This window comes from Chrysemys picta, chromosome 3 (assembly GCF_011386835.1).
Source record: "Chrysemys picta bellii isolate R12L10 chromosome 3, ASM1138683v2, whole genome shotgun sequence".
Lineage (NCBI taxonomy): Eukaryota > Metazoa > Chordata > Testudines > Emydidae > Chrysemys > Chrysemys picta.
The window spans coordinates 129,908,198-129,935,136 of record NC_088793.1 but is presented as its reverse complement, the minus strand read 5'-3'; the positions used below and the strand labels follow the sequence as shown (position 1 = coordinate 129,935,136).

Genomic DNA, 26,939 nt, shown 5'->3' with positions numbered 1-26,939 from the left:
GTTGTGGGCATGAAAGTCTTTTACTGCTGGGAGTTTCAGGAGGGTCAGGGTCCTGCTTCATTCCTCCAACATACCTGGTTTCCCTGATTCTTCCAGCAGGGAAGAACAGCATCTGGCAACACTAGCAGCAGAGATTTAGATAGGTGGGGAAAATGAGGTTCTCTAATGAGGCAAATGGGAGGGAATAACAGTGGCGGGGATGGAGCTCTTGCAGGGGCATTCACTTGGGGTGAGACTTTCAACAGTGCTTAGTGTTGGTCTAGCTCAGGTCAGGAATCACGCCAATGCTGGGCCCCTCGGAAAACCCTCACCCCCCAAGGCATCACACTGAGAACTTTCTGGACAAAGTCCAGAGTGAATTGGAGAACACCCTTGCTGTTCATTGACTAGTCAGCACTGCTAATCAGAGTTCCCAGGGCCAGTCCCCACTGACATAAATAGCAAAACTCCCATTGTCCTTCATGGGCCCTTAGTTTGCTGGAGGGAAAATATAAACACAGCCATGTGGTCCCTGAGGAGATGGACACCTAACCTATCCAGCCCTGCTAGGTGATTGTGGGGCTACACCAGAATTTAAGCACTGCCACCATCTTAACCACCCCTACCTCTGAGACATAAATCATTATCCCTCTGTGTACTGGAATCCTGTAATATCAGTGGGTAAAAACAGACCTTTATAGAAGACATTACTGAGCTATATTCATATTTGGGTGAAAACAAATAACCCTGTCAAATGACAGTAAACAAAAGAGACTTTTCTTTTTCATTTAGAAGTTATATTAAAACATAGGGATTACATGAGACAAAAAGTTGCAATTTTTCTACATTTTCAAACTGTATGCAAAGAGTGGCCATGTCCACTTCTATATACCGGTATATCACATTTAATATACACTGCCAAGTGGAATTGTATCCCATACTGCTTGGCGTGAAAATGTAATTAAGTAACCTGTATAGTATTTGATACAAATTTATCCCGCCTCTACATCAAACTCAGTCTTCCCCCGAATAATCTATGTAGTTCTTCCTTCCATCTATGAGAAATCTCTGATGTTCCATCTCTATGCTGATTTCTGAAAATCTTGACTACCAATAAATATAACTATTACAAATTAAATACTCATTTAGATCTAATTAATTCTCTTAACAATTCTGTATTCCAAAATACTCATTTGAGACTCGATTCATTTTCAGTGCTGAATTCAAATGTCTGAATAATAGATTTCCATTAACTGCTTTTCTATCTTTTTATTGAATGTAGGGCTGTCAAGCAATTTAAAAAAATCATGATTAATCACGCGATTAAAAAAAATTGTGTGATTAAACAATAATAGAATACCATTTATTTAAATATTTTTTGATGTTTTCTACATTTTCTACAACGTCAAACTTTATAGCCTACAAGTCCAATCAGTCCTATTTCTTGCTCAGCCAATTGTTCAAACAAACAGGTATGTTTACATTTGCAGAAGATAATGCTGCCTGCTTCTTGTTTATAATGTTACCTGAAAGTGAGAACAGGCGTTTGCATGGCACTGTTGTAGCCGGCGCCGCAAGATATTTACATGACAGATGTGCTAAAGATTGTCCCCTGATGCTTCAACCACCATTCCAGAGAACATGCGTCCATGCTGATGACAGATTCTGCTAGATAACGATCCAAAGCATGTTTATTTTCATCATCTGAATCAGATGCCACCTGCAGAAGGTTGTTTTTCTTTTTTGGTGGTTTGGGTTCTATAGTTTCCGCATTAGAGTGTTGCTCTTTTAAGACTTCTGAAAGCATGCTTCACACCTCGTCCCTCTCAGATTTTGGAAGGCACTTCAAATTCTTAAATCTTGGGTCAAGTGCTGTAGCTATCTTTAGAAATTTCATATTGGTATCATCTTTGCAGTTTGTCAAATTTGCAGTGAAAGTATTCTTAAAATGAACATGTGCTGGGTCCTCATCCAAGACTGCTATAACATGAAATATATGCAGATTGAGGGTAAAACAGCAGGAGACATACAATTCTACCCAAGGAGTTCAGTCACAAATTTAATTAAGGCATTATTTTTTAATGAGCGCCATCAGCATGGAAGCATGTCCTCTGGAACGATGGCCAAAGCATGAAGAGGAATAATCTTGAGCGCATCTGGCACGTAAATATCTTGCAATGCCAGCTACAAAAGTGTCATACGAACACCTGTTCTCACTTTCAGGTGACATAGCAGAAGCAGGCAGCATTACCTCCCGTAAATGTAAACAAACTTGTTTCTCTTAGCGATTGGCTGAACAAGAAGTAGGACTGAGTGGACTTGTAGGCTCTAAAGTTTTACATAACTGCACTCAAAAATAAAATGTAACAAAAAATCAACATTTATAAGTTGCACTTTCACAATAAAGAGATTACACTTCAGTACTTGTATGAGGTGAATTGAAAAATACTACTACTTTTATCATTTTGGTGAAAACAATTTGATTTTCGCACATTAGTACAGGCTGAGACTAACAGCTTTTACCTTACACTTCCTCAGGTCTAATGTAACTCCCCAGCATCGCGCCCACACACACACACACACTGCTTCCTATGGGCACTATACTGAGAAAATAGGACTTGATGTACTGAATACCCACAGCTGCCACACGATTGGATTAAACCTTGTCAAATGAGGAGTCCTCCCCTAGTTTAACAACTCCGGTCAGCCAAGCCACATTTCTGTGGGCAAGTCTGCATTTCTTCTGCAGCTGCAACGCAGTGTTGCTGCTGAGTTGGCCATGTCTCAAGTTACCCCCACGTAGCACTCCGGTCAGCTCAGGCACATGCAAAGGTAACCATGGACTGCAGTGCTCCACTGACCCAGGGCCAGTCTGCTCCAGAACAGTCTCCACAGAGCAACTTAGAGCAGCCTAAGGGTTGCTTGTGACTCCAAGGGGCTGTTCTGGCAGCCGTGGTTGTTATGGTAGCCTTCCCAGCTCCCTGTGCACTGGCTGCAGGAAGTGGGGAGGAGCTACAGCAGCTCAGTTCCCCCTATACAAGAGATGTTTGGGGGTGAGTTAAGCCATCATTAGGGCAGTTGACTTAGTCCCTTGTGTCTGCTGCTGTGGAAAATATGGCTGAGGGGCCCATTCACCTCTCTGCCCACGTATGCCACTGTGGTGGCGGTGTACAGGGGCCATTAAAGTGCTTTTTAAGGCAATCTAACTATCTTTCCAGACGGCTGATGCACGATTCCTGAACAGTTGGGGTTGGCAATGGTCTCATGCTGTAGCAGCCCCTAGGCAGCCCTCAGGAGGCTGCTGTAAATTAGAGCTGGGGGTGGGAAGGGGAAAAGACACATTGATCCCCTCAGCAGCATAAAATCTGGGTGGCACAGATGTGGCACAATGCTACCTCTGCCCACCCTCCCCTCCCCGCTGGGCTGTATTCTGTGCTGCCCCTCCCTGAGCACAGAATCCATCCCATCTAAACCTGACACTGGGGGCCAGGCAGCATAGGCAGATCCATCCTGTTTGGCCTGGAAAACACACACCCCCCCCCCCCCGTTCTGTATATGAGGCATTTCCTTGTTTTGAATGCAGAAAGGCGGCTTTGTGCCCACCTATTGGAAGTAAATCCATGCGATGACTCTACCCTGTTGCCGGAGGGGCTGCATTCCTATTAACAAGATAATGCTGCAAATTCACGCCCAGTTGTTTGAATCATGACATGTAAGCTCCTAGGACAGCAGCAGCAAGAAATAAAAATCCAATTCACCACTGCTTTTCATTAGCCAAGTAACACGGGGTTAAGCTTTCTCACACAATAAAATGCTGCAGGCGCTGTAGTTAAAGGGACTCAACAATTGGGAAAAAAAATCACATTTTCATCTGAAAATGTTGCACCTGATATGGCTTGAAGTAACCCCCTAAGCTTATCAGGAGATAGACAGATTTGCCAAATATTCATTTTCCCCTCTCTGTTTTCCAGTTTGTTCCCATTCTGAATTTGACAGGCCTTTGGGGCTTGTCAGCTTCACTGATTTCTGGATGGATAGTTGCATCACGCTCCTGCACTGCTCTGAAAGGAGCTCACAGCCACAGTCTGCAAAAGGGTGTTTCTCAGGAGCGGCAGCAGCAAAGCTGACTTTTGTAAAGAGATTGCTCGGTGCACAAGAAAAACACTTTACTTACAGTACGGCAGGCTGAGAACCTGCTGCTTTCTTTAGCTACATAAAAAGGGGGGGGGGGGGAAACAGAGTAATCAAACAGGAAGTAAGGGAGGAGTGGAGCATGGATCCAACCCATAATACTCTGAGTAACCAGTTAACCCCTTGATGACAACTTGACTACACTCACCCTTTAATTTGCATCCTGGATGTAGTCTTTTAAATCAGTGGTTCTCAATCAGGGGCCTGGGGGCTATGAGCAGGTTTCAGGGCGGGGCACCAAGCAGGACCATCATTAGACTCGCTGCGGCCCAGGGCAGAAAGCCAAAGCCCCATTGCATGGGGCTGAAGTCTGGGACCCTAACCCTCACCACCTGGGCTGAAGCTGAAGCCTGAGCAATGTAGCTTTGCGAGGGCCCCTGTGGTGTGGGGCTCTGGGCAATTGCCCTATTTGCTACCCCCCAACAGTGGCTCTGGCTTTTATATGCAGAAAACCAGTTATTGTAGCACAGGTGGGCTGTGGAGTTTTATAGCGGGGGGTGGCTCAGAAAGAAAAAGGTTGAAAACCTCTGTTTTAAATAACCAGGGTCTCTTCTCTCTCTCACAGGATTGTATCTTTCATTGGCAGCCAGAGACTGACTTCCCCTAATATCTGCCTAACAGATTTGGCCTTGGTTCCCAGATCACTGGAACTGGGAACTTTTTCTTTTGGCTTTTATATTTTACAGCAACAAGCACAGAACTGACCACATGGATGAGTTCCCCGGTGTAGGTTTGCAGGGTCTCTCCTGCGTTCACTAGTGGGCTCAGTCCTGCTTGGCACTGCTAATATGTATATTCGACTGCAGTAGCTGAAGCCCCTAAATCTACTTACATATGTACTAAAACAACAAGGAGTCTGGTGGCACCTTAAAGACTAACAGATTTATTTGGGCATAAGCTTTCGTGAGTAAAAACCTCACTTCTTCAGATGCAGCATAAAATCTGGGTGGCACAGATGTGGTACAATGCTACCTCTGCAGTTCCCCCTACACATCTGAAGAAGTGAGGTTTTTACCCACAAAAGCTTATGCCCAAATAAATCGGTTAGTCTTTAAGGTGTCACCAGACTCCTTGTTGTTTTTGTAGATACAGACTAACACGGCTACTTCCTGATACTTGACTTCCATATGTACTGACTGTTTAACTCTACCATTACTTCATAAGATCCCACTTTCTTCCCTTTTAGACAGTACATAGTGTGCACCTCCTCCTCTGTCTTCCTCCCCCACAAGATAAAAAGCCGCCTGCTTTCTTCCTTTGCCTCTGGTCTTTTGGGGTCTGCCCTCAGGGACTTGATGCCGTTTGATAGTTGCCTTTGCATTTGCTGGCTAAGTGTTCAATCTCTAGGCATTAATGACACTGGGCCGTTTTAAATTTACAAACTGATGCAAAACGAGCTCCTCCACTGTGGAAACCCCCTCAGGAGCCTGAGTCCCTTCCAATCCGTGATACATTTTGTTTATTGAGTCAGTTTGATTCTCCCTGCATTCCAAGTACAAATCTTACAAGTTTTTCACTGCTGCTGCCGTCGTTTTGGCTAATTCTACAGCTTTGGACCAGGTTAAGTTCCCACTGCCAGCAATTGTCTTTGTGGCATTACTAATGAGAGAATTTAAACAAATCTATCCTGCCACGTAGACCCTAGGACATTTCCAAATGAGCAATACTCTGTTCATCTTGTTGACTCTGCCACATACCCAGCTACGCTTTCACCTTTTCCCCCTCATTCTAGTGTGAAATGTTTCACAGCAACATCTGGCTTTGGTGTGCAGTGGTTGTGATGGGGTGTTTCCCTGCAGCTGAACTGAAGGGGTTAAGGGAGGCTAAAATGGACCAATTAACTGCATAGGCTGCACCTGGAGGGGAGCCAGGGCTCAATAATGCTTAATTAAGGATGAAGCTCACCTGGGCTGGCACAGGCAGGGCTTCTGTCAGGCTAGGAACAGAAAGGGGCTGCAGGGGGAAAGTGTCTGCAGTGACTCCCTTACGGGAGGGAGGTTTGTTAGAGATTATCAAGGCCTGCCAAGAAGCCAAAGGGAGAAATAGCCACAGGGAGTGGAGGAAGCTCAGATGGGTGGTAAACCCAGAGGTGGCAAAGGTTTGAAAGAGGAAGCTGCAGAAATCCTTGGGAAGTAGCAACCAGGGCTGGGTGTAAGTAGACCATAGGTCCCTGGTCTCGAACCTGGAGTAGAGGGCAGAGCTGGGTTTTCCCTACTAGCCCTGGGAAGTGGCACAGCCTTGGCCATAAAACACAGGCCTGCCTGGAACAGCATCTTGTCCAGAGAGACCTTGACATCTCCCTGGAAGGGGAGAACTAAAGTGACCTGGGCTGAGTCACAAAGATGAAGACCACCCAGAGTCCTGGATGGTATGATTGAGACAACAGGTGACTATGGAAGGGGCATCTAACCGTGGCGAGCTAATTCCCAGATGGGCTGCTAGAAGGCATGCAAGTGGTGAGTAGTGAACCCTGTTACCTTGCTTGGTTAAGATCTTTTGCAGGTTTTCAGAACTTTTATTGCCTGGTTTCTGAGGCTAGAACAAACTCCTTAAGAGGGAGTAAGTTTTACTGCCATAGGCGCTGGCGAAAATGGCTTTCTGTTTGTCCTTGTCTGTCATCTAATTTACAAGGGAATGGTGGCCTAATCTTTCAGTGTATTGCTGTTAATCCTCATTTTCTGTTTAAATGCCTCAATTTCCCCATAAATTGCCATTCTTACCTTTTTCTTCCTCACCACATTTGTCAGGGGACCACTCTGTGAACAAGAAACACTTCACCTACAGTACTGCAGGCTGGGAACAGGCTGCTTTATTCAACCACATAACGAGCTGAGAGAGGGAAAACGCATACTAGCTAAAGCGGCAGTAAAGGAGGAGTGGAGTATGGCTCTTACCTATAATACTTGGCATCACCCAGTTAACCCCATGAGGTTCACTTTCCTACGCGGGACTGAAGGCTCAGCAGGCAGGTGTGTGCAGACATCAAAAACAAAGGAGAGAGGATGGCTGGACCTGAGTCTGTTGTTTGGTGTTGCTCATAGGCCCTTGCTTAGGGTTACCATATTTCAGCAAGCAAAAAAGAGGACGGGAGGAGCCCTGCCCTAGCCCCGCCCCTGCCCCTCCCACTTCCCGCCCCCCCCAGAGCCCCCAACCCTCCCCCCGTTCCTTGTCCCCTAACTGCCCCCTCCTAAGACCCCCCCCCAACTGCCCCCCAGGACCCTACCCCCTACCTGTACCCTGACTGCCCAAAACTTTCTCCACTCCCCCCAAAAAGCCCCCCCCTGAACTCCCGACCCCCCCTCCCCTGTTTCTTGACTGCCCCCTCCAGAACCTCCCTGCCCCTTCTCCTGCTCCCTGGCCCCCTTACCCTGCTGCTCAGAACAGGGTGTTGGGCTCTGTGCGAGCCAGACACGTGGCTGCGCTCCCCAGCACAACACACAACCCGGTCCCTGGCCCTGCACATTGCTGCTGGAGCCGGGCTGCCGGGGAGGAGCTGCCGGCTCAGAACGCAGGGGTGGGGGGAGGAGCTCCTCTACAGCTGCTCCAGAGTCCAGCCCGTGACTTTCCTGCAGCCCTCCCAGTCGCTCGCTCTGCCCTGCCGGGGAGGGGGGAAGCCCCGGACATTTTGAGTGATTTACAAATTCCCCCCGGACGCTATTTTTAGCACAAAAAGGAGGACATGTCCGGGTAAATCCGGACGAATGGTAACCCTACCCTTGCTTGGATGGAGTACAGCCTTGGGCCTCTCCCTCATGTTCACAGATTGGAGCTAGACAGCTGTGCTGGAGGGAGGGTAAGCTACCCCTTTTCAAAAGATAAGGTAATGGCTGCTGAGTGGACAAGCTCCCTTCAATGGGGATTTGTGACCTTGGAGTCAGTAGACACATAGGCGCTGACTCCGTGGGTGTTCTGGGGCTGGAGCACTCATGGGGAAAAATTAGTGGGTGCTCTGCACCCACCAGCAGCCAAGTTCCCTTCTCCCCCCACCCCCATCTCCTTCTCCGCCTCCTCCCCTGAGCGTGCCACGTCCCCGCTCTTCTGCATACCTCCCAGCGCTTCCCGCCAGCCACTGCCAGACAGCTGTTTGGCCGCTCCGGGAGGTAGGGGGAGGAGGTGGGGCTGAGGTGGGGATTTGGGGAAGGAGTCGGAATAGGGGCAGGAAGGGGGCGGAGTTGGGGTGGGGCTGGGGACAGAGTGGGGTTGAGCACTCACCAGCGGGAGCAGAAGTCAGCGCCTATGAGTAGACATACTGGTTCCAGGTAGTATTGCTCAGGTGCACTTCCTTCCCCTTCCCCCAGAGCAAATCTGGCTCTAAGTGCCACAACTGCAGGGGCGGCTCCAGGCACCAGCGCAGCAAGCGAGTGCCTGGGGCGGCAAGCCGTGGGGGCGGCGTGTCAATCGCTGTGAGGGCGGCAGTCAGGCAGCCTTCGGTGGCATGCCTGCGGGAGGTCCGCCAGTCCCGTGGCTTCGGCGGCGGGTACGCCGAAGGCACAGGACCTGCAGATCACCCGCAGAAACCCCGCCGAATCTGCGTTAACAGTGGACCGCCCACAGGCCGAAGGCCGCCTGACTGCCATGCTTGGGGTGGCAAAAATCATAGAGCTGTCCCTGCACAACTGAGCCCTAAATTCAAAGGCTCAAGTCTGTCAGCCTAAACATCCTTTGCATTGTGCACTCATGTTCCCCAGCCTCACTCTCAGGAGCTGCCAGAGGAGCCAATTCTGCAGCCAAGGCCTTTGTACTGAGAGAGCCCAGCTGCTGATCTTGGGGGGGGGGGGTGTCATTTCAGGAAGCAACAACAGAAACATTTAGCACTGGCCGGGGTCTAACAATAGGAGTGGCAGCTTCTCCGCTCTAATAATTAGATCCCATCGGACCATTCAAGTCTTTGGACAGAGTGCCTCTGCTTGTCTGTCACCCATCAGATCAGCGAAGGCAGAAGCACACTGTGCAGCGTAAATGCTACTTTTAAAATTGGTCTAGTGCACAAAAGCTTGAAATTGGTTGCAGTCATCCCAATTAAAAGAGAATCCTCATAAATATTGATGACTTATTAAAGCCGTCTGGCTGCTGTTTACTTTATCAACCTCAGCCAACATTGGGAATATAGATATTCAGCAACTTGTATGACAGCCAACTGAAATATATATTTCAGAAGCATTGTAATCGCTTCTCCAGTGCTGCATTGCATTGAGCCAACTCCTGGTTAAAGCTATGAATGATCTTCTGATTAAACTAACTGGTTATATTTTACTTTACTGATTTGATTGTTAGACTTGATTTGCAGCGTTTAATACTAATGATTGCTCAGTTTTGCTGCAGACCGTAGATGGTTACAGGGGCAGATGTAAGGGTCAGAGCGTGGTTAGCAAACATGCCGCATGGGGTCCAACAGACTGAGGTAGAACATCCAAGCCATCAAAGACAGGTTGATTTTTGCTCAATGTATGTCCTCGCTACTCCTGCATTCAGCAACAGTTTCATCTTCTAGGCCAGGAGTTCTCCCAACATAATTTTTGGTGGCCTCAGAGGGCGGCTACCGACTCTTGCTGGTGGCCGCTCTGCGAATTTTTCCTAAAATACTTAATTAACTTTAGGAAAAACAAGTAAATATGCACATATATGTGTGTCCATATCATTGTAATTTATTTATGTAGGGTTTTTTTTTGCGGACTCAATAACAATAATGTACAGTTGTCTCTATTCTTTACTGGACCTAAACAGAATAGAAACAAAAATAAGGTGCTTTGCATGTTTTGATTTTTTTTTAAAGACTTGCTAGCTAGTAAGTCTGCTACTGTGAAAAGTGATATTTGTATATTTGTTAATATCACTTTTCACAGCAGACTTACTCCTCCTCAGCAAGCTGGGGGACAAATTAATCCCTGGATGAGGAGGTGGGGAAGGGGGCAGGGGCAATGGGGATCTGGAGGAGGCAGCAGGGGTCGAAGTGATGGTAGGGGGTGAGTCCAGGGATAGCGCCCAAAACCCTGCAGCTGGAGGACAGAGCCCACTGCTGCATGGCCAGAACCTGCTGCCCACCACCCCAGGGCGGAAGCCTGAAGCTGGAGCCCCACCTCCCCTGGGAAGGTAGGGAACTCACACTGGTTGCCTGTTCCTACGGTGTTTGTGGCTCCGGAAGGGGGGTAGGAATCAACCCCTGCAGGCAGCCCCAGGGGAGGAGTCACTGCCTTTGCCAACACCCCTCCACCCCCAATTACAGCCCAGGAGGCTGTGACTGCAAGAAAAGCCCCTGTGGCCGCATTTGAGAAACACTGTTCTAGGCATTCCTATTATACTGTGAATATTTAGTATCCTTGCCTCACTGGCTTTCGTTCGAACTGCCCAGCTAATCTTACAGAGTGCCTTTAGATATAAAGGTCTCCTTTCATCAACTACATCAATCCTGTCAACTTCATGGGCATGAAGTACATCATCAAGTTCCTCTTCCCTTTGCGAGACTGTACAGTTTGAAGATAAGGATAATTGTTAGATTTAATTATTAGTTTTTCCTATCAATGATTAGTCTGCAAAATATATAAATATTTCCTGAAAAGTTGTGAAGAAAAGGCCAGTCTGGATCTGAAGGTTATCTTCAGCAGCATGAAGCAAAACTACATTAATTTGATGTGCTGGGCAATGGATGTATGGTACCCACATGTTGCATCCCTTGCCTGAAAGATATTTTCTCATTTTTGCTTGCAGACTGCATCTGTAATCACAGGTGCTGATTTTTTTTTGTTTTTGCCAGTGGATGCTCCTCTCTGCCGCCTCCCCCCCACCATGCAAGTTGTGGGCGGAGCAGGGGCGGTACCTTGGGGGAAGAGGCTGAGTGGGGGCAGGGCCTCAGGGAAGAACAGTGGGGTCAGGAAGAGGCTGAGTGAGGATGGGGCTTTGGGGCAGAGAGAAGGGTGGGGCCATGGTCGGGGTGCCAGGGCCCACAAAAGACTAATCTGGCCTTACGGGTGCTGAGCACCCTTTTTTTGTGGGTGTTGGAGCCCCAGAGCACTCCGAATCTGTACTGATGTCTGCAATGACAGTAAAAAATTAGCTTCTTTGCAGCTATTAAGTAAGTGCCTCCTGCTTTCTGATGCTAAAAGACTTAAATTCATCATTAATTGTCTTGCTCAAGTATTTCATTCCCTTGGTGTCACTGATTTGTTTGCCAAAATTGTCTCATGTCTGGCAAGTAGCTCAATGATACTAGGGTGACCAGACAGCAAGTGTGAAAAATCGGGACAGGGGGTAGGGTAATAGGAGGCTATATAAGAAAGACCCCAAAATCAGGACTGTCCCTATAAAATCGGGACATCTGGTCACCCTAAATGATACTCAAGCATATACCACAATTGTTGCTCTCCAGCACTTCATGGTGGCCATGGAAGGGGGAGACCTAATCTAGCTGAAGTTTTGATGGCATCAATCAATTTTATTTTTAGTGGTGCTTGCTGACACTATGAGCCTTCACAAATTGTAGAGCTTCCATATGTGACTGCACATGTTGGTTGTTCTGCTCACAAACAGACATTGACTACCGTATTTTTCCAAACCATTTTGATTTTTGAATTTCTCTATCCCTGAACAACCAACAAATATGATAGTATGCATAATCTGAAAGATAGCAGCATACTAGCTGCTTGACATGCAAATCTTCACACGGTACATTTTTTCATTCTGTAAAATGAAGATGGAAAAACAGCTGCTTGTAGGAAAAAATGGAAACTAGCCATTTGGCATATCTCTTTCAATGGGCTGGCAAGGGACCAATCTGTATAAGCATGGAATCCTAGAAAAGTAGGGACCTTGATAGTCCTGCCGCACTGCAGGGGACAGGACTAGGCGACTTAAGTATTATCTGGGCTGTCCTTGACAAGTGTTTGTCTAACCTGTTCTTAAAAACCCTCCAGTGATGGAGATTTCATGACCTCCCTAGGCAATTTATTCCAGTGCTTAACTATCCTCGCAGAGAGGAAGCTTTTCCTCATGTCTAGCCTAAATCTCTCTCGCTGCAGTTTAAGCTCATTACTATTTGTCCCATTCTCAGTGATAAAGGAGAGCAATTATCACCCTTCTTTTTATAACCAGCTTTTACCTACATGACAACTGTTATCATGTCTTCTCCTCTCCAGACTAAACAAACACAATTTTTTCCCCAGTTTTTCTCATGGATCGTGTTTTCTAGGCCAGTGGTTCTCAACAGAGGGTCTGCAGCCCTTTGGGAGGCCATGAGCCTTTCGGGGGCGCTGCGAAGCACCGGTGCTCTCCTCGGGGCAGAAGCCGGGGGCCGCAGAGCAGAATCCCAGAGCCCCAAGCCCTGGTGCTCTCTGCGGGGCAGAAGCCCTGAGACAAGGGGTGGAATTGGGTAGTCCTGGGGGGCATTATCTCCCCCTAAAATGCAGTGCTTTTCCCAGAGCCAGGCAGTCCTGGGGCCAGCTCTACACCCCCACCTCCTTCTCTCCCTGCCCCTGCAGCCCCGCCCCCTGCAAGGTTGAAGGCAGGAAGCAGAAGCTGGGCACTGTGGGGCAGCTGCTGCTCTGGCTGGTGCCACGGAGAGGGCAGGCACAGTGTTCCCCCATCTCCTGCTGCTGCTGGTGCTCAGTATTGCAGCTGTTCCTCAACTCCCAGCCCCCTCTGACTGTTCACGCAGCCGGTAAGAGCCGCCTAGACTGGCAGAGCCCTCAGGGAACAGTGACTGCACAGGGGTCCCTGCACGCAGCCCCTAGCTACCCCCCTCCCTGCACACAGCCCCTAGCTACCCCTCTCCCTGCAGCCTGAACTACCTCCCTCCCTGCACACATCCCCTAGCTACCCCCTGCCTGCACCCTGAACTACCCACCTCCCTGCACACAGTCCCTTTGTTCACATGCTAGCCCCATCACTGACCTCCTATGTCAGTATACGCACTTGTGGGAGGCCACAGTTGAGTCCTGAATACTAGAGGGGCCAGGAGCAGGGGAAAACAGGGCTCTCTAGCAATTTTCTGTAACCAGTGGGAGCAATAGCACTCTGGGACAGGGAAACCAACCTTCCTAGCTGGCCCAGACACACGTAAAACCACTTCTGGACAAGTGGTGAGGTAAATTGGATGGTGGGGTTATGAATGGTAAGGTAGGGAGGATTGCTGGAAGAATGGAATGGTAAGGAAGGATTTGGAGAGGGGTGTGTGTGTTTGGAGGAGAAAAGTTCAGGATGCTGCCCTAGACTGAGCAGGCAGCATGAGAAGGTTGAAAGCAAAGAGTAAGGGTGAAGGGAACAGTAAGGCAAAAGACTGCAAAGAACAAATGGAGGAGATGGCGTGGTGGAAAATTGGACCAGAGATTGAGTGTGGGGGGAACACGTTATGTAGGGCCATTCTGGATATGCACCTATCAGTTGGAAGGCTCTAGATTGACTTCTGCCCAGATCATTCAGATTATCACTTTATTTTATTTCTGTAGTTTTTTAAGGAAAAGCGAAGCTTAATGCTCACAGCTAGCGTGGTGACTAGCTGGATGCGCATTTAGTATGTCTGGATACATGTTATTGTTTTCTTATGTTTCCCTCACTGTGTGCATGCCCGGCATTGAGCAATGTGTTCTACCAGGGGTTTACAATAGTGACTTGTTTCATTTTCCACTAATGACCTCATAAAGCTATGGACCCTTGGAGCTCCTCAGCAAGCCCCGTAGCTTGGCTGTGTGCAGCAGGTCACTTACCATGTTTGCTATGCAAACAAGCAAGATGTTGCCTGGTTGAAATGGGGGCAGAAACATTGCTGCTCACCAAGGATTTCATGCTTCTTGTCTCGTCAGGGCAAAGGTGGGTGTGGCAGTTGGCTCATGGTGGCCCATGCTTAGACATCAGCCCTATAAAGAGGCAGGTACCTTGTAGCAAAGCGTCCACACAGGCCTGGGCATCCAGTGAGTTTTATATATCCAGAGTCAGAGACATCCCAGAGGCCTGGTCTTAGAGCTAACGGGCTGCTGATGCCGTCTCACCATCTCCTTTTCGTTTCTACCAACACTTAAGAGCTGCAGCAATGATGCAAAGCAGCCGAACAGGAAAGTGAATGCTCACTCTTCACTCCATTCTCTGGGGAGAATGTCTCCGCTCCCACCTGTAATGTCTCTGAGAAGCCCAGGCAACAGGTTGGAAACAGAAGAAAGCTCCTGGGTGGAATGGAGACAGGTGAAAGTGTTCCTGGCAAAGTGCCTTCTGGTCTGCTGACCAGGGTTCCTGTGCTTCACCCAGATGACCCAGAATCCACTCTCAGTATGGGAGTCAACAGTCTGAAGTTGCCAGCCACCCCCAAATTCTGCCAGTGCTTCTGTTGTGGATCTGCAGTGCCCTTTGGGGTTGGAATACAGGCCTCTCCTAAGCAGAGATTATCATGTCATGATTTTCATGATACTAACCATGGCTGCTAGGAGCCTTGAGGCCTGATTCTTAAAAAGTGTTGAGCACCTGCACTCTGAAAGTAAAATGTCTTTAAAATATCCCCTCAAAACTGAGGCACTTGCCATCATGATTCACCTTTTGAAAATCATGGCCTCAAATCTTGCTTCATGTGTAACTTCAATTCACAACTAAATCCCCATCTCCAAAAGTGGTCAGCCTAGTTCATCATACTCAGTCGTCCATGTCTTCTGCCTTTCATCCCAGCCATATGATTTTAAACAACACATAGCTCTTGTAATTTGTTATTACTTATATATCAATCCATATTCCCAAGGTACGGCCCTGATGAACAACATGGAATGGAAGCCAGGACTAGCAGCCAGGAAATCTTGATACTCCTTCTGGCTTCTCCAACAACTCAACTGTGAAATCTTGGGCAAATAATTTAGGCCCAGTTCCTCAAAGGTGTTTTGGCTCCTAACTAAATCAGTGGAAATTAGGAACCTAAATACCTTTTGAGGATTTGGGCCGTGCTTTCACATTTCTAATCTGTACAAATGAAGATAAGATTTCCTGCCTAACAAGGGTTTTATGAGGCTTAAGTCATTAATGTATGTCATGTGCTGTGAGAACCTAGGATAAAAGGTGACTTAGAAGTGCCTGAGTCTTTTAATATTTAGGGATATTTTCTCTGCAATATCTGTGCCTTGACATCTCCCCCCACTCCCAACCCTCTCTCTAGATGGGAAAGTAGAAGAGGATCAAGTTGGAAAGCAATGCAAATGGGAATCTTAAATTTAGTTTAATCAAAATGTTAAATTGTGGAAATTAATTGAAAATTCTCTCAAGGTAAATTTCATGGGAGATTGAGTTAGCGCAGACCCCTGGTCTGATATAAGTGGATGGCATTGTTTAAATGACAGTGCTGAGGTTGTGCATGCGTCTGTGTTTCAGTATTAATCAGATTCTGGACTCCATAATTTCCCAAATTAAATTCCTCACTTTATTCAATTAGCATTTTAAAAATTATTTGCATTGCTTCTTCCATCTGTGATGATGCAGAATATTACATGTGTCTTTGGCTGATGTCACTGGCAAAAGGTACAGAGGGCAGGGAAGCATTATGGCTACTTGGAGAGTTCTCCGATCATGATGGCAAAATGTAAGCAAGGGAATTCTGGAGAAATGATTCCTGTTCCTAGAGCTGTTCAAGTAGATAATAGCAACCAAGATTGACTGGCCCAGAAGAAAATGGCTATGCTACCACTGCAGCTAATGGCTATTCCCCCTCTAGCATATTAAATGGCCCTACAATTTTCTACTCCAAAAGGTGAGTTCTGTCTCAGCTATCCATTGTAAAAGCCACTGTGTGCGGTGCAGCCAGAAGGCAATAGGTGTTAAAGAAGGAACAAGGATCCATTTCTGGTAGGTGGTTGAGTGAACAGACCCACACTGTCTCCTTTAGACCTCAGAGACGTGTCCCTTGCCATCATAACAGGTAGTTAGAAGTGTTAATCTAATGACCTGTACGTTGACCTGAATCCTGTGACCAGGAGGTGTTTGGCTGATATCAAAGCATAGGCCTCTGACACCTTCATAGCCCAACAATTTAGGGGTGCTGAGCCGGTAACCTCACAATGGCCTGTGACTTTGGTTTTCCCTCAGCATGTTAAAGGTGTGGTGTAGGGCTGGTTGAAAAAACTGGTTTTTTGAAGGAAATTGGGCTTCTGATTAAATACACATTTTCATGAAAAGTGTCTAGCTTCTGTAGAAAATGTGGACTTTGTTTTTGCTATTAAAATACCTAAAAACCAAACACTTTTTTGATGCAGAAATGGTGCCTCATATGATCTGTAGTTTTAGGTGTCTCATGGCATCATTCTTCTCTATGGAGCATGTTCTCCTGCTGGACTACATCCCTCATGAAGTGTCTTTGCCAGGAGCTCCCATAATTCACCATGGTGGCTCAGCAACAGGAGAAACTTTAATGCATCATGTGAAAAATAGTCTAGCCAGAGAGCCTGTCCTGTAGAGGAGAATGGGGGCATGAGGCACCATGATGGCATTTCCTAATTTAAATTTTCAGTTCTCAGCTAGAAGTTCTTGCTGTTCACCAGTCTTCCCCTCCCTTCCCCCCCTCCCCAAACAATGTCCCAAGAAGTCAAATTTCTGTGGAAAACTTTGATGAAAATTAAACTTTTCCAATTTTTTGTTGAATTTTCCCAAGGGGCGTGTGTGTGTGTGCAGAATTCTGACCAGCTTTACTGCTCCGCTAGTGACCTCACAGAGAGGCATGAACCTTCACATCAGCCCAACAAGAAAGAGGTGGGGAGCTGGTGACATTACATAAGCTTTGAGGGATGAATCGCAGCCTGTTGCTGTACTTTGTATGGGACAAACCTGTACTGTAGTAAGGCAATCAGGAGTATGGGGACAAAAGAAAATCGTCCTTCGTGGATTAGAATTCCATATAGATGTAGGAGCTCAGGATTTGGCCCTTGTCCACAGCCTAATCTCCATGGATTTTTCTTCCTGAGTTGTCTCCTGCACTAGGGGAGAAGCAGGGTTTCCACTCTTTGTGGGACGGGGTGTGGAGCTGGCCTGCACATCCTGTGGCTCCCAGGCAATGGGATACTTGGGCTGTCTGTTTGGAAGCTCTGTGCCCCTGGTGCTTCCTTACTCCCAGCTTTCTGGTACCCAAAGCCATGCTGACACAGGGCTCATGCAGTCAGTGGTTGCCCTTGGTGCTCCTCTTAAAGGGAAGTCCCAGTAGCTGGTGATCAATGATAATACCAATGGGCTAGTATTTTTCAATGAAAAAAATCTGTGGGGGCAGTGAGGAGACAATGTGAGTCCCTCTGTTCACTTGTTTCCTTCTCAGGTCCTTCGACGTCAGAGAAAGTCCTTGGGAGAGCTGGAAAATGAGGCTGTCGAGACAGCCAAGTCCCCTTCCTATGGAGGAGAGGGGTGATCTGTGTGTAGGCCTCTAGGGAATGATTAGGCCCTCTGTTACTCAGCTGTTTCTCAGGTAAAGATCCGCTGGAGTTCAGTGAGTTTTGCCTGAGCAAAGACTGAATAAGGATGTCAGGCTTTGGGTCATAATCATTTTAAAGTGAGAGCATGGAGTACGGTTGGTGGGATTCTGTTGATTCACTTTCAAATAAGAGACAGGAAATGCTACCAACTGTTCTCTCCCTCCCTCCCCCAACACCATTAAAGAATGAGGCACAAAGAGGCAGCCAGTAATATTTTGACTGTATTTCAAACTTTGTTGAAGAAATAAAATCACATGACAAGATTTCAGTGATACTATAAATCCATTTTGTTGTTGTTGTTGCCACACTTCACATTTTGGAACTCAGAATTTAGCTCATGGTGTACAAAATTTGTAAAAACTTATTGCAAGCGTGCCTTTGTGTAGAACAAAAACCATTGTCACAAAAATAGTTTCCCGCCACACTGAGCGATGCAGCTGTGGGCCTTACCATGCATAGGGGCCACACACACATTTTCTGAAAGATGTCTATTATAAAATTGCTCTGAGAAGTTTCAAACCAAAGAGAGAACAAACCACGCTGTACGTTTAATCAACGGTCTTTACAGTTTCAATAGAACTCTAGTTTTGGGAAGAAAATGGAAGTTTGCAACTAAAATGCAATCGTTTGTGAGCACAGACTGACAACAGTGGTGTATCAATTGCACTTACAGAACTATGGACTATCCTTGTGTTCTGTACAGTCATTTCATTTGATGGAATGTAAGTTGCACAGGTTAAAAAAACATACCAATAAGGAATTATAGCTTGTAGGACTCCCTTGAAGAATCTCTATTGTTCCCATTACTACAATGTTGTTACTCTTAACTCTCCTCTTCAAACTATCTTAAGACACTCAGTGGTGTTGTAACTCTGAGACCTATGGCCAATCTGCCTTTCTAGTCCAAACAGAGGCATCTAGTGCCACCCGATGGCTTCACTGTAGCTAGAGCAGCTGGATGCCTGGCTGTGTCAAAGATATGAAACCCTGGCTTTTCTATTTAAATATGGGGGTGATAAGGGGGTTGGGAAAAGGCCACAACATAAAACAGAAGGGCAGGTAGTGGAGCTGAACAGCTGGGATCTCTGCACTCCCAGCCTCTAATCCTGTCATCTGATCTCTTCCAAATGCAGCAATGTGCTGCTCATATTACTTTTCGCATCACTATTTCTGGATTCTATTGATGATTTCCCCATACAGGGAGCCAGATTCATGCCAGATGTAACTCCATCATTGACATCAGTAGCCCTACAACAGGCGATGAGTTGGGCCTAACACTTTTTAGTGTGCCTTTTTTTCCCCTTTAATAGCCAACATCTCTTCTCACTCTACTAATATATTTTTACCTCTGTATTCCCCCTACCAGATTCAAAGTTAGCTGGTAAATTGGAGAGTATGACCCAAGAATAACTAAACCAAGTTGTAAAATTAATTCCAATTGAATAATCAGTCACCTGCAACTTGTTTACCATCAAACAAGTAACTTCCCTCAGTGTTGTGGTGAGGTGTGAGCTCTTCATTAGTCACTTTTTGCACATACTTGGACACCGATTAATTGGAGGACAATACCACAAAGTTACTTGGACAGCAAGTGGGTTGGGATTTGGGATAGATGACCCTAGTGTGACTGACCTCCAACTTGACTGTCTTGAGGCTTTTTGTTCTTTGCCCTTTGAGACCAGTGAACACAGGACAAAATGCTCTGTGTAAAACTGTTTGTCCAGGAGGAGTCTGAACACTCTCACATGTGGAGATAGATGCAGCAGAAATGTTGAACCTCTGAGTCCCCTTTCCTCACTCAAGAGTTAGATAGTTACGTGGTCTTGGAATACTCTGTTCTTCATCTGCCCCCGGCCTCTCACTGGGCTCATCTGTCCTGCTGTCCTTGTAGGACTGAGTGTGGCTCCTAGAGCACCTGCCATGGCCGGGACATAGCGCGGGTTTGAATGTCACTAGGCATCCTTCCACCACCTGCTAATCAAGGAAGCTTGGAACCCCAATACTGATCTCTCCCATTCCTTGTTCCCTTCACCAGTTACCATGTCCCCCTTTAGACCAGCAAGCTCCAGGAGTTAGATTTCTTACCTCTACAATCAGGCTGTACATCCCAATCCCATACTTCTTAACAAAGGGCCATGTTCGCAGTAACACTAAATGAGTACTTCTGCAGAGTGATGTTTACATTGTGACATTTTGACACTACACATTGTATGAACCACCTTGACATCTAATACAAGCAGTTATTACTCCATAAGAGTGCTATTGATATATTACCTTTTTGATCTTATGATAGTTTCAGTAGAGCTGCTGAGGACTGAATGGGGGTACAACAGACTATGACAAGGTCCCATCTGGCAGCAGTCACATTTATGGAAAATATTGCCTCAAAAAGTGCACTGGTGGATTTGATACCTCTGATATCTGTCTTGGGAAGCACTGTTGGGGCTTCCCAGTGACTGCAATAGGTACAGTCTTTGCCAAAAAAAAAAAATTAAAATATCAAAGTAAAATGGTATCATTTGCAAAGTAATAAAAACATTAGATGGTCAACTCTGTCTGACCTCTCGCCTTCCAGAATGAACTACTGCTTAGAGAGGTGTAGACCAAGAACTAGTAGGATTTAATGTGATCCAAGGGCATATAACAGCTGAAATTAAGAAAAGTCTATCTTTATTTTCTTATCAGGAAAAGCTTCCAAAGGGAGCTCTGTTAGCATACAGACCAGTTTCCCAAGCAACGTGGAGGAAACCTGACAGACAGGAACACTTTAAAATTAGATCAGCTAAAGCGCACCAATTCTGCACTGTTCCCCAAGGACTAAATCGGTGGTGGCCAACCTGAGCCTGAGAAGGAGCCAAAATTTGCCAATGTATATTGCCGAAGAGCCGTAGTAATACGTCAGCAGCCCCCCATCAGCGCCCAGCGCCTCCCACCCACCAGCAGCCCCGCCGATCAGCGCCTCCCCCTCCCTCCCAATCAGCTCTTTCAGGAGGCTCGGGGGGGGGGGGGAGGAGCGAGGGCATGGTAGGCTCAGGGGAGGGGGCGGGATGGGGTGGAGTGGGGGTAGGGCCTGTGGCAGAGCCAAGGGTTGAGTAATGAGCACCCTCCCCACCCCCACCCCGGCACATTGGAAAGTTGGCGCCTGTAGCTCCAGCCCTGGAGCCTGTGCCTATACAAGGAACCACATGTGGCTCCAGAGCCACGGGTTGGCCACCCCTGGACTAGATGATCTAACAGGGCCTTTCCATCTCTAGGTTTTTAATGAGCCTTTGAACAAAAAACAGAGGGAGTTGAGGGTAACCTTACATCGTAACCTAGACAAGGAGGAACGTAGTAAGAAGAACTGTAAATACGATTACATTTGAGCAGATGATAGAAGGATATTTGCAAAGATCCCTATTCAAAGGCAGGCCAAATATATAGATATTTTAAGATACAACAAAGCTGCTTTGCTCTGTAAATGTTGTTGGCTTTCTCTTTGGAGCTCAGACTTAGATGAGCATTTGGCTCCATGGGAATTCCATAGCAGAGAAGGATGGGAAATCTATTTAACCTAGACTTTTTTTTTATTTTTTACTAGAGATAATTGTTAGTAACTGTTTCTCTTATTGGCTGGGTTGCACTACATTGTATGTTGTTCTCTGAATTACAGACCCTCTGTCTCCCTGCTCTGGGCTCCCCCAGTCAAGTCCATAGGTCTCGTCTAAAGCTCACTGAATTCAATGGGAATCTTTCCAGTGACTGCAGTGGGCTTTGGCGGAGGCTCACAATGCATTGTGAGAAATGAAATTAGTGAGGTGACGGAGTCATGTTGTCCCTACTCCAAAGGGGGAAGGCTGGTCTTGTTAAGTTCCTTTCATCTATTTTTCTAGTATAGAAAAATACATCTAGTTTGACCTCTGGGCCTATGAATAAAAACTATAAATTTCTAAAAAAATCACATGCAGTCCTAAGGACTGGGAGTTGGGAGAATCAAGTCCACTTCCCAGCTCTACCACAGACTTTCTGGAGTGACCTTGGGTAAATCACTTACCCTCTCTGTGTCTGTTTCCCCATTTGTAAATGGGGAATGTTGATACTTCCTGTCCCCTTCACAGGGGTATAGTGAGGGGCTAATTAAAGTTCATATTCTAAAGCACTTCAAGATCCTTAGATGGAAGACATTATAGAAGTGCAAAATGTTATTACAGTGCAGTGTATTCCCGAAACCACCACTAAAATCAGCTCCTAACGTGACATATACCTAAAGGAAGCATAGAATTGCCCTAACAGAGGCCTCATTACCTGCCAACTCAAGAAAGCACCCATTAGGTAGCTGTTAGAAGAACAAACCTCTGTTATAAAAGGAACAAAGTAAGGGTTGCTGGAGGTCAGGAATGAAAATGCTGGTTCTGATTCAGTGCCCTTTGTGTAACTGTGGAAACAGAGAAATGTCTCTCTCTTTTGTGAGATGTATAAGAACCCAAAAATGATATCGCTGAATCAATTATTTAGTGACACTGAGAAATCTGGGTTCTTAAAATATCTGTTAATGAAAAAGAAATAGAGGCAGGGATTAAGAGAGATGCTTAGATCGAACATAGCCAGAACTACTGAGCAAAAAGGGAAACAGGAGAGATGTCTCTTTAAATCATTCCCTTTCTTTTCAAGTGCACAAATGGGCTAAGATAAAAAGCTACAGGGTCAGAGTTCCAGGGAGCCCTTACAATAGTTTTCCACGGTGGAGCAAACTATAATACAACACTATTTGACACTGGCTTTTAGCTTCAGTGAACGTTATATAAATGTTTCACACCATAATGAACCTTTTTTCAAATACATGTCTTGACAGGACATGAAAACTCCTTGGAAGAGGTGCTGTGCATAGAATATTGTCTGCATATTGCACTGTCTCACTTTAATTCTTTGAAGCAGTCTGCATGCTGTGGTGAACAAAGAATTGCCAATGCTAGGAATTGTATACTGAATGAAAACAAATTTAACAGAAGAGGGACAACTTTCCCTCCCCCCATTCTGCTCCACTTTCAATGTCCCCTTTCTCAGAGGTAGAGAGAAGCTGATCTCAGGTAGTTGGCATTTCCCTCAGTTTTTAATTTTTTAAAGTTTTTAAAGACCTGAGCTTTAAGGTCTTTACCCAGAATGGCTTGAGGATACTTAACCATATCCAATCTGATGATACAAGCCATCACACAAACCATGTTTACGCATTGTCATTGGCATCCATGCTCATACAAGGTTGTCACAACAGTGTTCTTGCAATCCTCTGACACTTAGCCCTTTGTTTTTATTGACTTCTGAAACGAAGGAACAGCCATGTATTTCTGTGGTCGGGTGGGGGAAATCACAAAATCTAATATACAGCAAGGGAATGACTAAAGACTGAGGTCTGAACGGCTGTCGACACTAAATTGTTTTAACCAAGAAAAGGTTTTTGTAATATTTTAAAGAGAAATTGTGAGATGCTTTTTAACAACAACAACAAAACCAAACCCCACAATATCCCCCATCCTTCCTCCTTCCAGATAAATATAATGGGAAAGATATAGTGGATCACAGTCATTTTATTGGCACAGGCTAAGTTTTACTTTGGTGAATTTTGCTTATAGGCTGTGAAACCCAGTTTTGAGTCATTTTATATAGGGTGGGGTGGGTTGTGTGGTGTTTTTGCTTGTTCTTTTATTGAATTTCTAGGCATCTTAAGGAAGCCAGTTCAAGGTTGTGGGAGACACTTGGGGGAGGGGGTGTGGGACTGAAACTCATTGCAAAGCAATACTTTGTTTCTGTTTCAGTGGTTTGAGCATTGGCCTGCTAAACCCAGGGTTGTGAGTTCAATCCTTGAGGGGGCCACTTGGGGATCTGGGGCAAAATCAGTACTTGGTCCTGCTAGTGAAGGCAGGGGACTGGACTCGATGACCTTTCAAGGTCCCTTCCAGTTCTAGGAGATGGGATATCTCCATTAATTATAAATTATTATTAATTATTCTTCTCCTTTGCGCGGGAGGGGGAAAAAAGCATCTTCCCTATAATAATAATTAATAATCAGCCAGCCACTGTGTAATCGGCCTGTCAACACCAAAACAAGGGAGAACTACTCAGGAGCCAATCCCCGAGGTAAAACTAGGACCTGGTAAAATTTTAGCTCACGCAATCTGTATGGTGAGCAGAACAAACCAGTGGGAAACTATTTTCCAACTATTTATTTATTTATTTATTTATTTTAAAAAGCAGTTGCTGTAGTAGATGGGCCTGATCCACTGACATCACTGAAAAGACTGCAAAATGGTTTTGCATCAGACCCTATGTTAGGGCCAAGTGCTGAGAGAACAGGTGTAACACATCTAGTTGGTCTGGGGCTTACTCCTATAAAATGCTGAGGACCTCCTGTGAGGTGAGGAAAGCCCTTAGCTACCACTGATATCAGTGAGAGTTGGGGAACTCAGACCCTTACGGGAGATACTCAGCATGTTGGAGGATTGGGCTCATCCTTTCTCAGCAATGTTCTTGCACTGCAGACAAAGGAAGGAAGGTTGCTCTGATCAGACGGTTGCTGCGGGGAAGCTGTCTGTTTATGAAAGTTCCAACCAGATCTTATCCCAATGTTCTTTTCTTGGTAATTCTAGCTATGTAACTAGCACCAACTCTTCAGAATAAATTTTGGCAAAATTTTGAAGTTACAGGGCACAATGAGCATGTCATCTAATCTTTACGTGATAGTTTAGGCCAATATTTTTCAAACATGGTTGGCTAAAGTCAGGCATTACAATGAGGGGCTTGATTTTCACAGGTTGAGAGTGGTCGGTTCTGAGCATCTCTGAAAATGGATTTCAGTGACACGCTTTAGGCAGCTTATTTGAATATATGGTCTTTGAGATAGATCAATAGAGTGCTAATAAATACCACCTATTTCTGCCAACAAAGGCATAATATTAGGTATTTTACTCCAGCGCTGGGTTTTTGCCTCCTGCTATCAGACCTCTCTCCCCTTTTGCTTTCCCCACTGAAGCGTCCTGGTGGCAGTGAACTCGGTATTGTGTTGAAAACATTCAGCCAATGAGTCTTGTCAATACTGGCCAGTGGCACTAGGCTGCACTAATTCTTAATGGTTCTAGCTTCCAGAAAGTCACTCAGAACAAGGAAAGCATTTGGGTTTTGTTCTGCTTCAGTGATGTCAACGTCTGGTTGCACCTGAACAGTTTTTTACAATGACACACTATTTTTCTAAACATATAATTTGCAAAAGTACAGCTACTGTGACGCATCTCAAATTCTAAGAAGGATTCCTACAGAACACCCAACCATGAAAACGCAAAACGCACTGCTATCGGTGAACTATTTTTGCTCGCCAAATGTGTGTTAATAGGAAATTAAGATCTAAGATGAAGAATATCTGTCTTGATATTTTAAAAAAAAAAAAGTGGGAAAATGAAAAACATCCATAGAAATTTAAGTAAAACAGTCCATTAAGGTAGATCTTAAGCAACACTTAGAAGAACCTGAAGCTACAACTGAAATCAAAGAAAATATAGTTGTTAGTTGTTACTCTGAGATTTCTCACCTACACACCAGCAATATTGAAGCTATGGTGGCAGGCAGTATTACCTCATTTATTTGTTAAATTATGTGCATCAATTCAGCTTTCCCCATGATTTTTAAAATTTCACTCAGACTTTTATTTTAAGGTTCTCCAAGATGTTTAATTTCCCCCTAAACGTTTTATTCCTATACTGCAATCGGATTGCCTTACACTAATAAAAAAAAAAGTTCTTAACTGTTACTCTCTTTGTTGTCTTTGCCTGTTACAGGTCAATATACTTGTGAAGAACATATAAATCTATGTTGTTTCTCTTTAACCATGTCATGATTCCTTACAAGGTGTCAGGCATTGTTATCCATGACACAACATTGCTTGTCCCACAGTTAAAGAACTCCAGACAAGGCAGAGTTTTGGTAATGCCCACATAGGACCACTGAGCTACATCCCTTTGTGGCAAGCTCGTGATAAGCCCTATGGAAGCCTTACAAGATGACCCTGTTCAACAGATATGGCAGACTAATGGCTACTAACTTAAATCTTTTTGGATGGACAGGTGCCCGCAGAGCATTCACAGATGCAGTTGTGTGTTGACTTCCTGTGGCTCTCTCTGTAGAACATTCCACAGCCAGCTGCTACTTTTAACAAAGTCTCCACCCCTCTACTGGCATCACTGTCTTTTTCCTATAGGGAGCGGCATTGGTGATGTCATGAGTTCCCTGCTTTGACATTCCAGAGCTGTGGTCTCCTCTTCTGCTCCCCCTCCACCCCATACCTAAGCCACAAGGAATAATGCATCAATGAGAAGGTGAAGTGTCCTCCAAGCCCAGCAGCTCCTTTATAAGTCTCTCACCAAACTGTGCCCGGCTGTACCTTTTCACGTGATAGGCATCTGACATTTTGTAGAGGATGTAGGCATTGTTTATGGCAATGCTGATGGTAAACCAGAACACTTGTTGCCAGGTCTTGTTTGGTTTATGAGAAATGAAATACCTATAAAGGGGGAGAGGAAAAAGATAATCAACATTCAAACCCTTCTATGTGTGTCCTGCTGGGAGGCAAGAAAAGTGATCCCAGAGGTTGTGCAGGCCCAGGAGCTCTCATTAGGACGATACGCCAGCTGTTCATTGTTACTGACTTAAGGGACATGTACAACAATATGTTTGATAACTCTTTGTTGTAGTAAAGTTATGAGAGAGTCTCTAGTTCTCCCTTTTTGGTGCAATGTTCGGCTGTCTGTGTCTTGCATTTTTCTGCCCTCATCAGAAAGTTCTAGCTCCAGGGTTGCTAATAGATCACATCATCTGGGCAAAAATGCATGATGGAAAAGGCCTGTTTTGGTCACCTAGCAGTGCAGGATTGGTCACTTCAGTACCTTCGGTCTCCATCCAGTTTTCAGTGTGCCAAGTGGTGGAGCTTCCACCACTTCCCTTGGCAACCTATGCTGTAGCCAAATATATCTCGCTGTCAGGAAAACTTTTCCTGAGATTTAGCCTAAATTTCCCCTCAGTTAACTTCAGCCCATCAATCCTAGTTCATCCCTTTGTACCACCCCAAATAATCATACTCTGATGTTCGCATCCTTCATATACTTGTAAACTTAAGATTCCTGCCCCATTATTCATTTCCTATTATCACTGGGACAGAGGGATTAACTGGACATTAATTTCTCTTCTCTCAATTTCCTCTAGTTGCTCAATATCTTTCTGGCAATGAGATGCCCAAAACGGAGGCCACTATTGCAGTAACACACAATATGGCAATAGATTAGTTTGCCTCTCTCTCTCCCAAACAAGTTCCCCAAATAGTGCTCAGCAGGCAGCTCT

General features: G+C 45.6%; 1 protein-coding gene and 1 long non-coding RNA gene across 5 annotated transcripts in view; one reads left to right on the top strand and one right to left on the bottom strand.

Moving 5' to 3' along the window:
* Positions 1–26,939, bottom strand: part of PGBD5 (piggyBac transposable element derived 5) — a 119,199-nt gene that overhangs the window by 8,130 nt on the left and 84,130 nt on the right. For 2 of the 4 annotated variants that reach the window (XM_065590498.1, XM_065590496.1), the window contains one exon: positions 25,987–26,106. In XM_065590498.1, coding sequence (XP_065446570.1) covers positions 26,036–26,106 — 71 coding nt within the window. In that variant the 3' untranslated portion in view covers positions 25,987–26,035. Of the gene's footprint in view, positions 1–17,785; positions 26,107–26,939 lie in introns of those variants that run through there. The other 2 variants (XM_024106503.3, XM_008169755.4) reach the window with 1 other exon arrangement.
* LOC135982661 (uncharacterized) overlaps positions 5,219–26,939 on the top strand; it is a 62,539-nt gene continuing 40,818 nt past the window's right edge. Inside the window, exon 1 of the long non-coding RNA XR_010600171.1 lies at positions 5,219–6,626. This is a non-coding gene — a long non-coding RNA (uncharacterized LOC135982661). The remainder of the gene's footprint in view (positions 6,627–26,939) is intronic.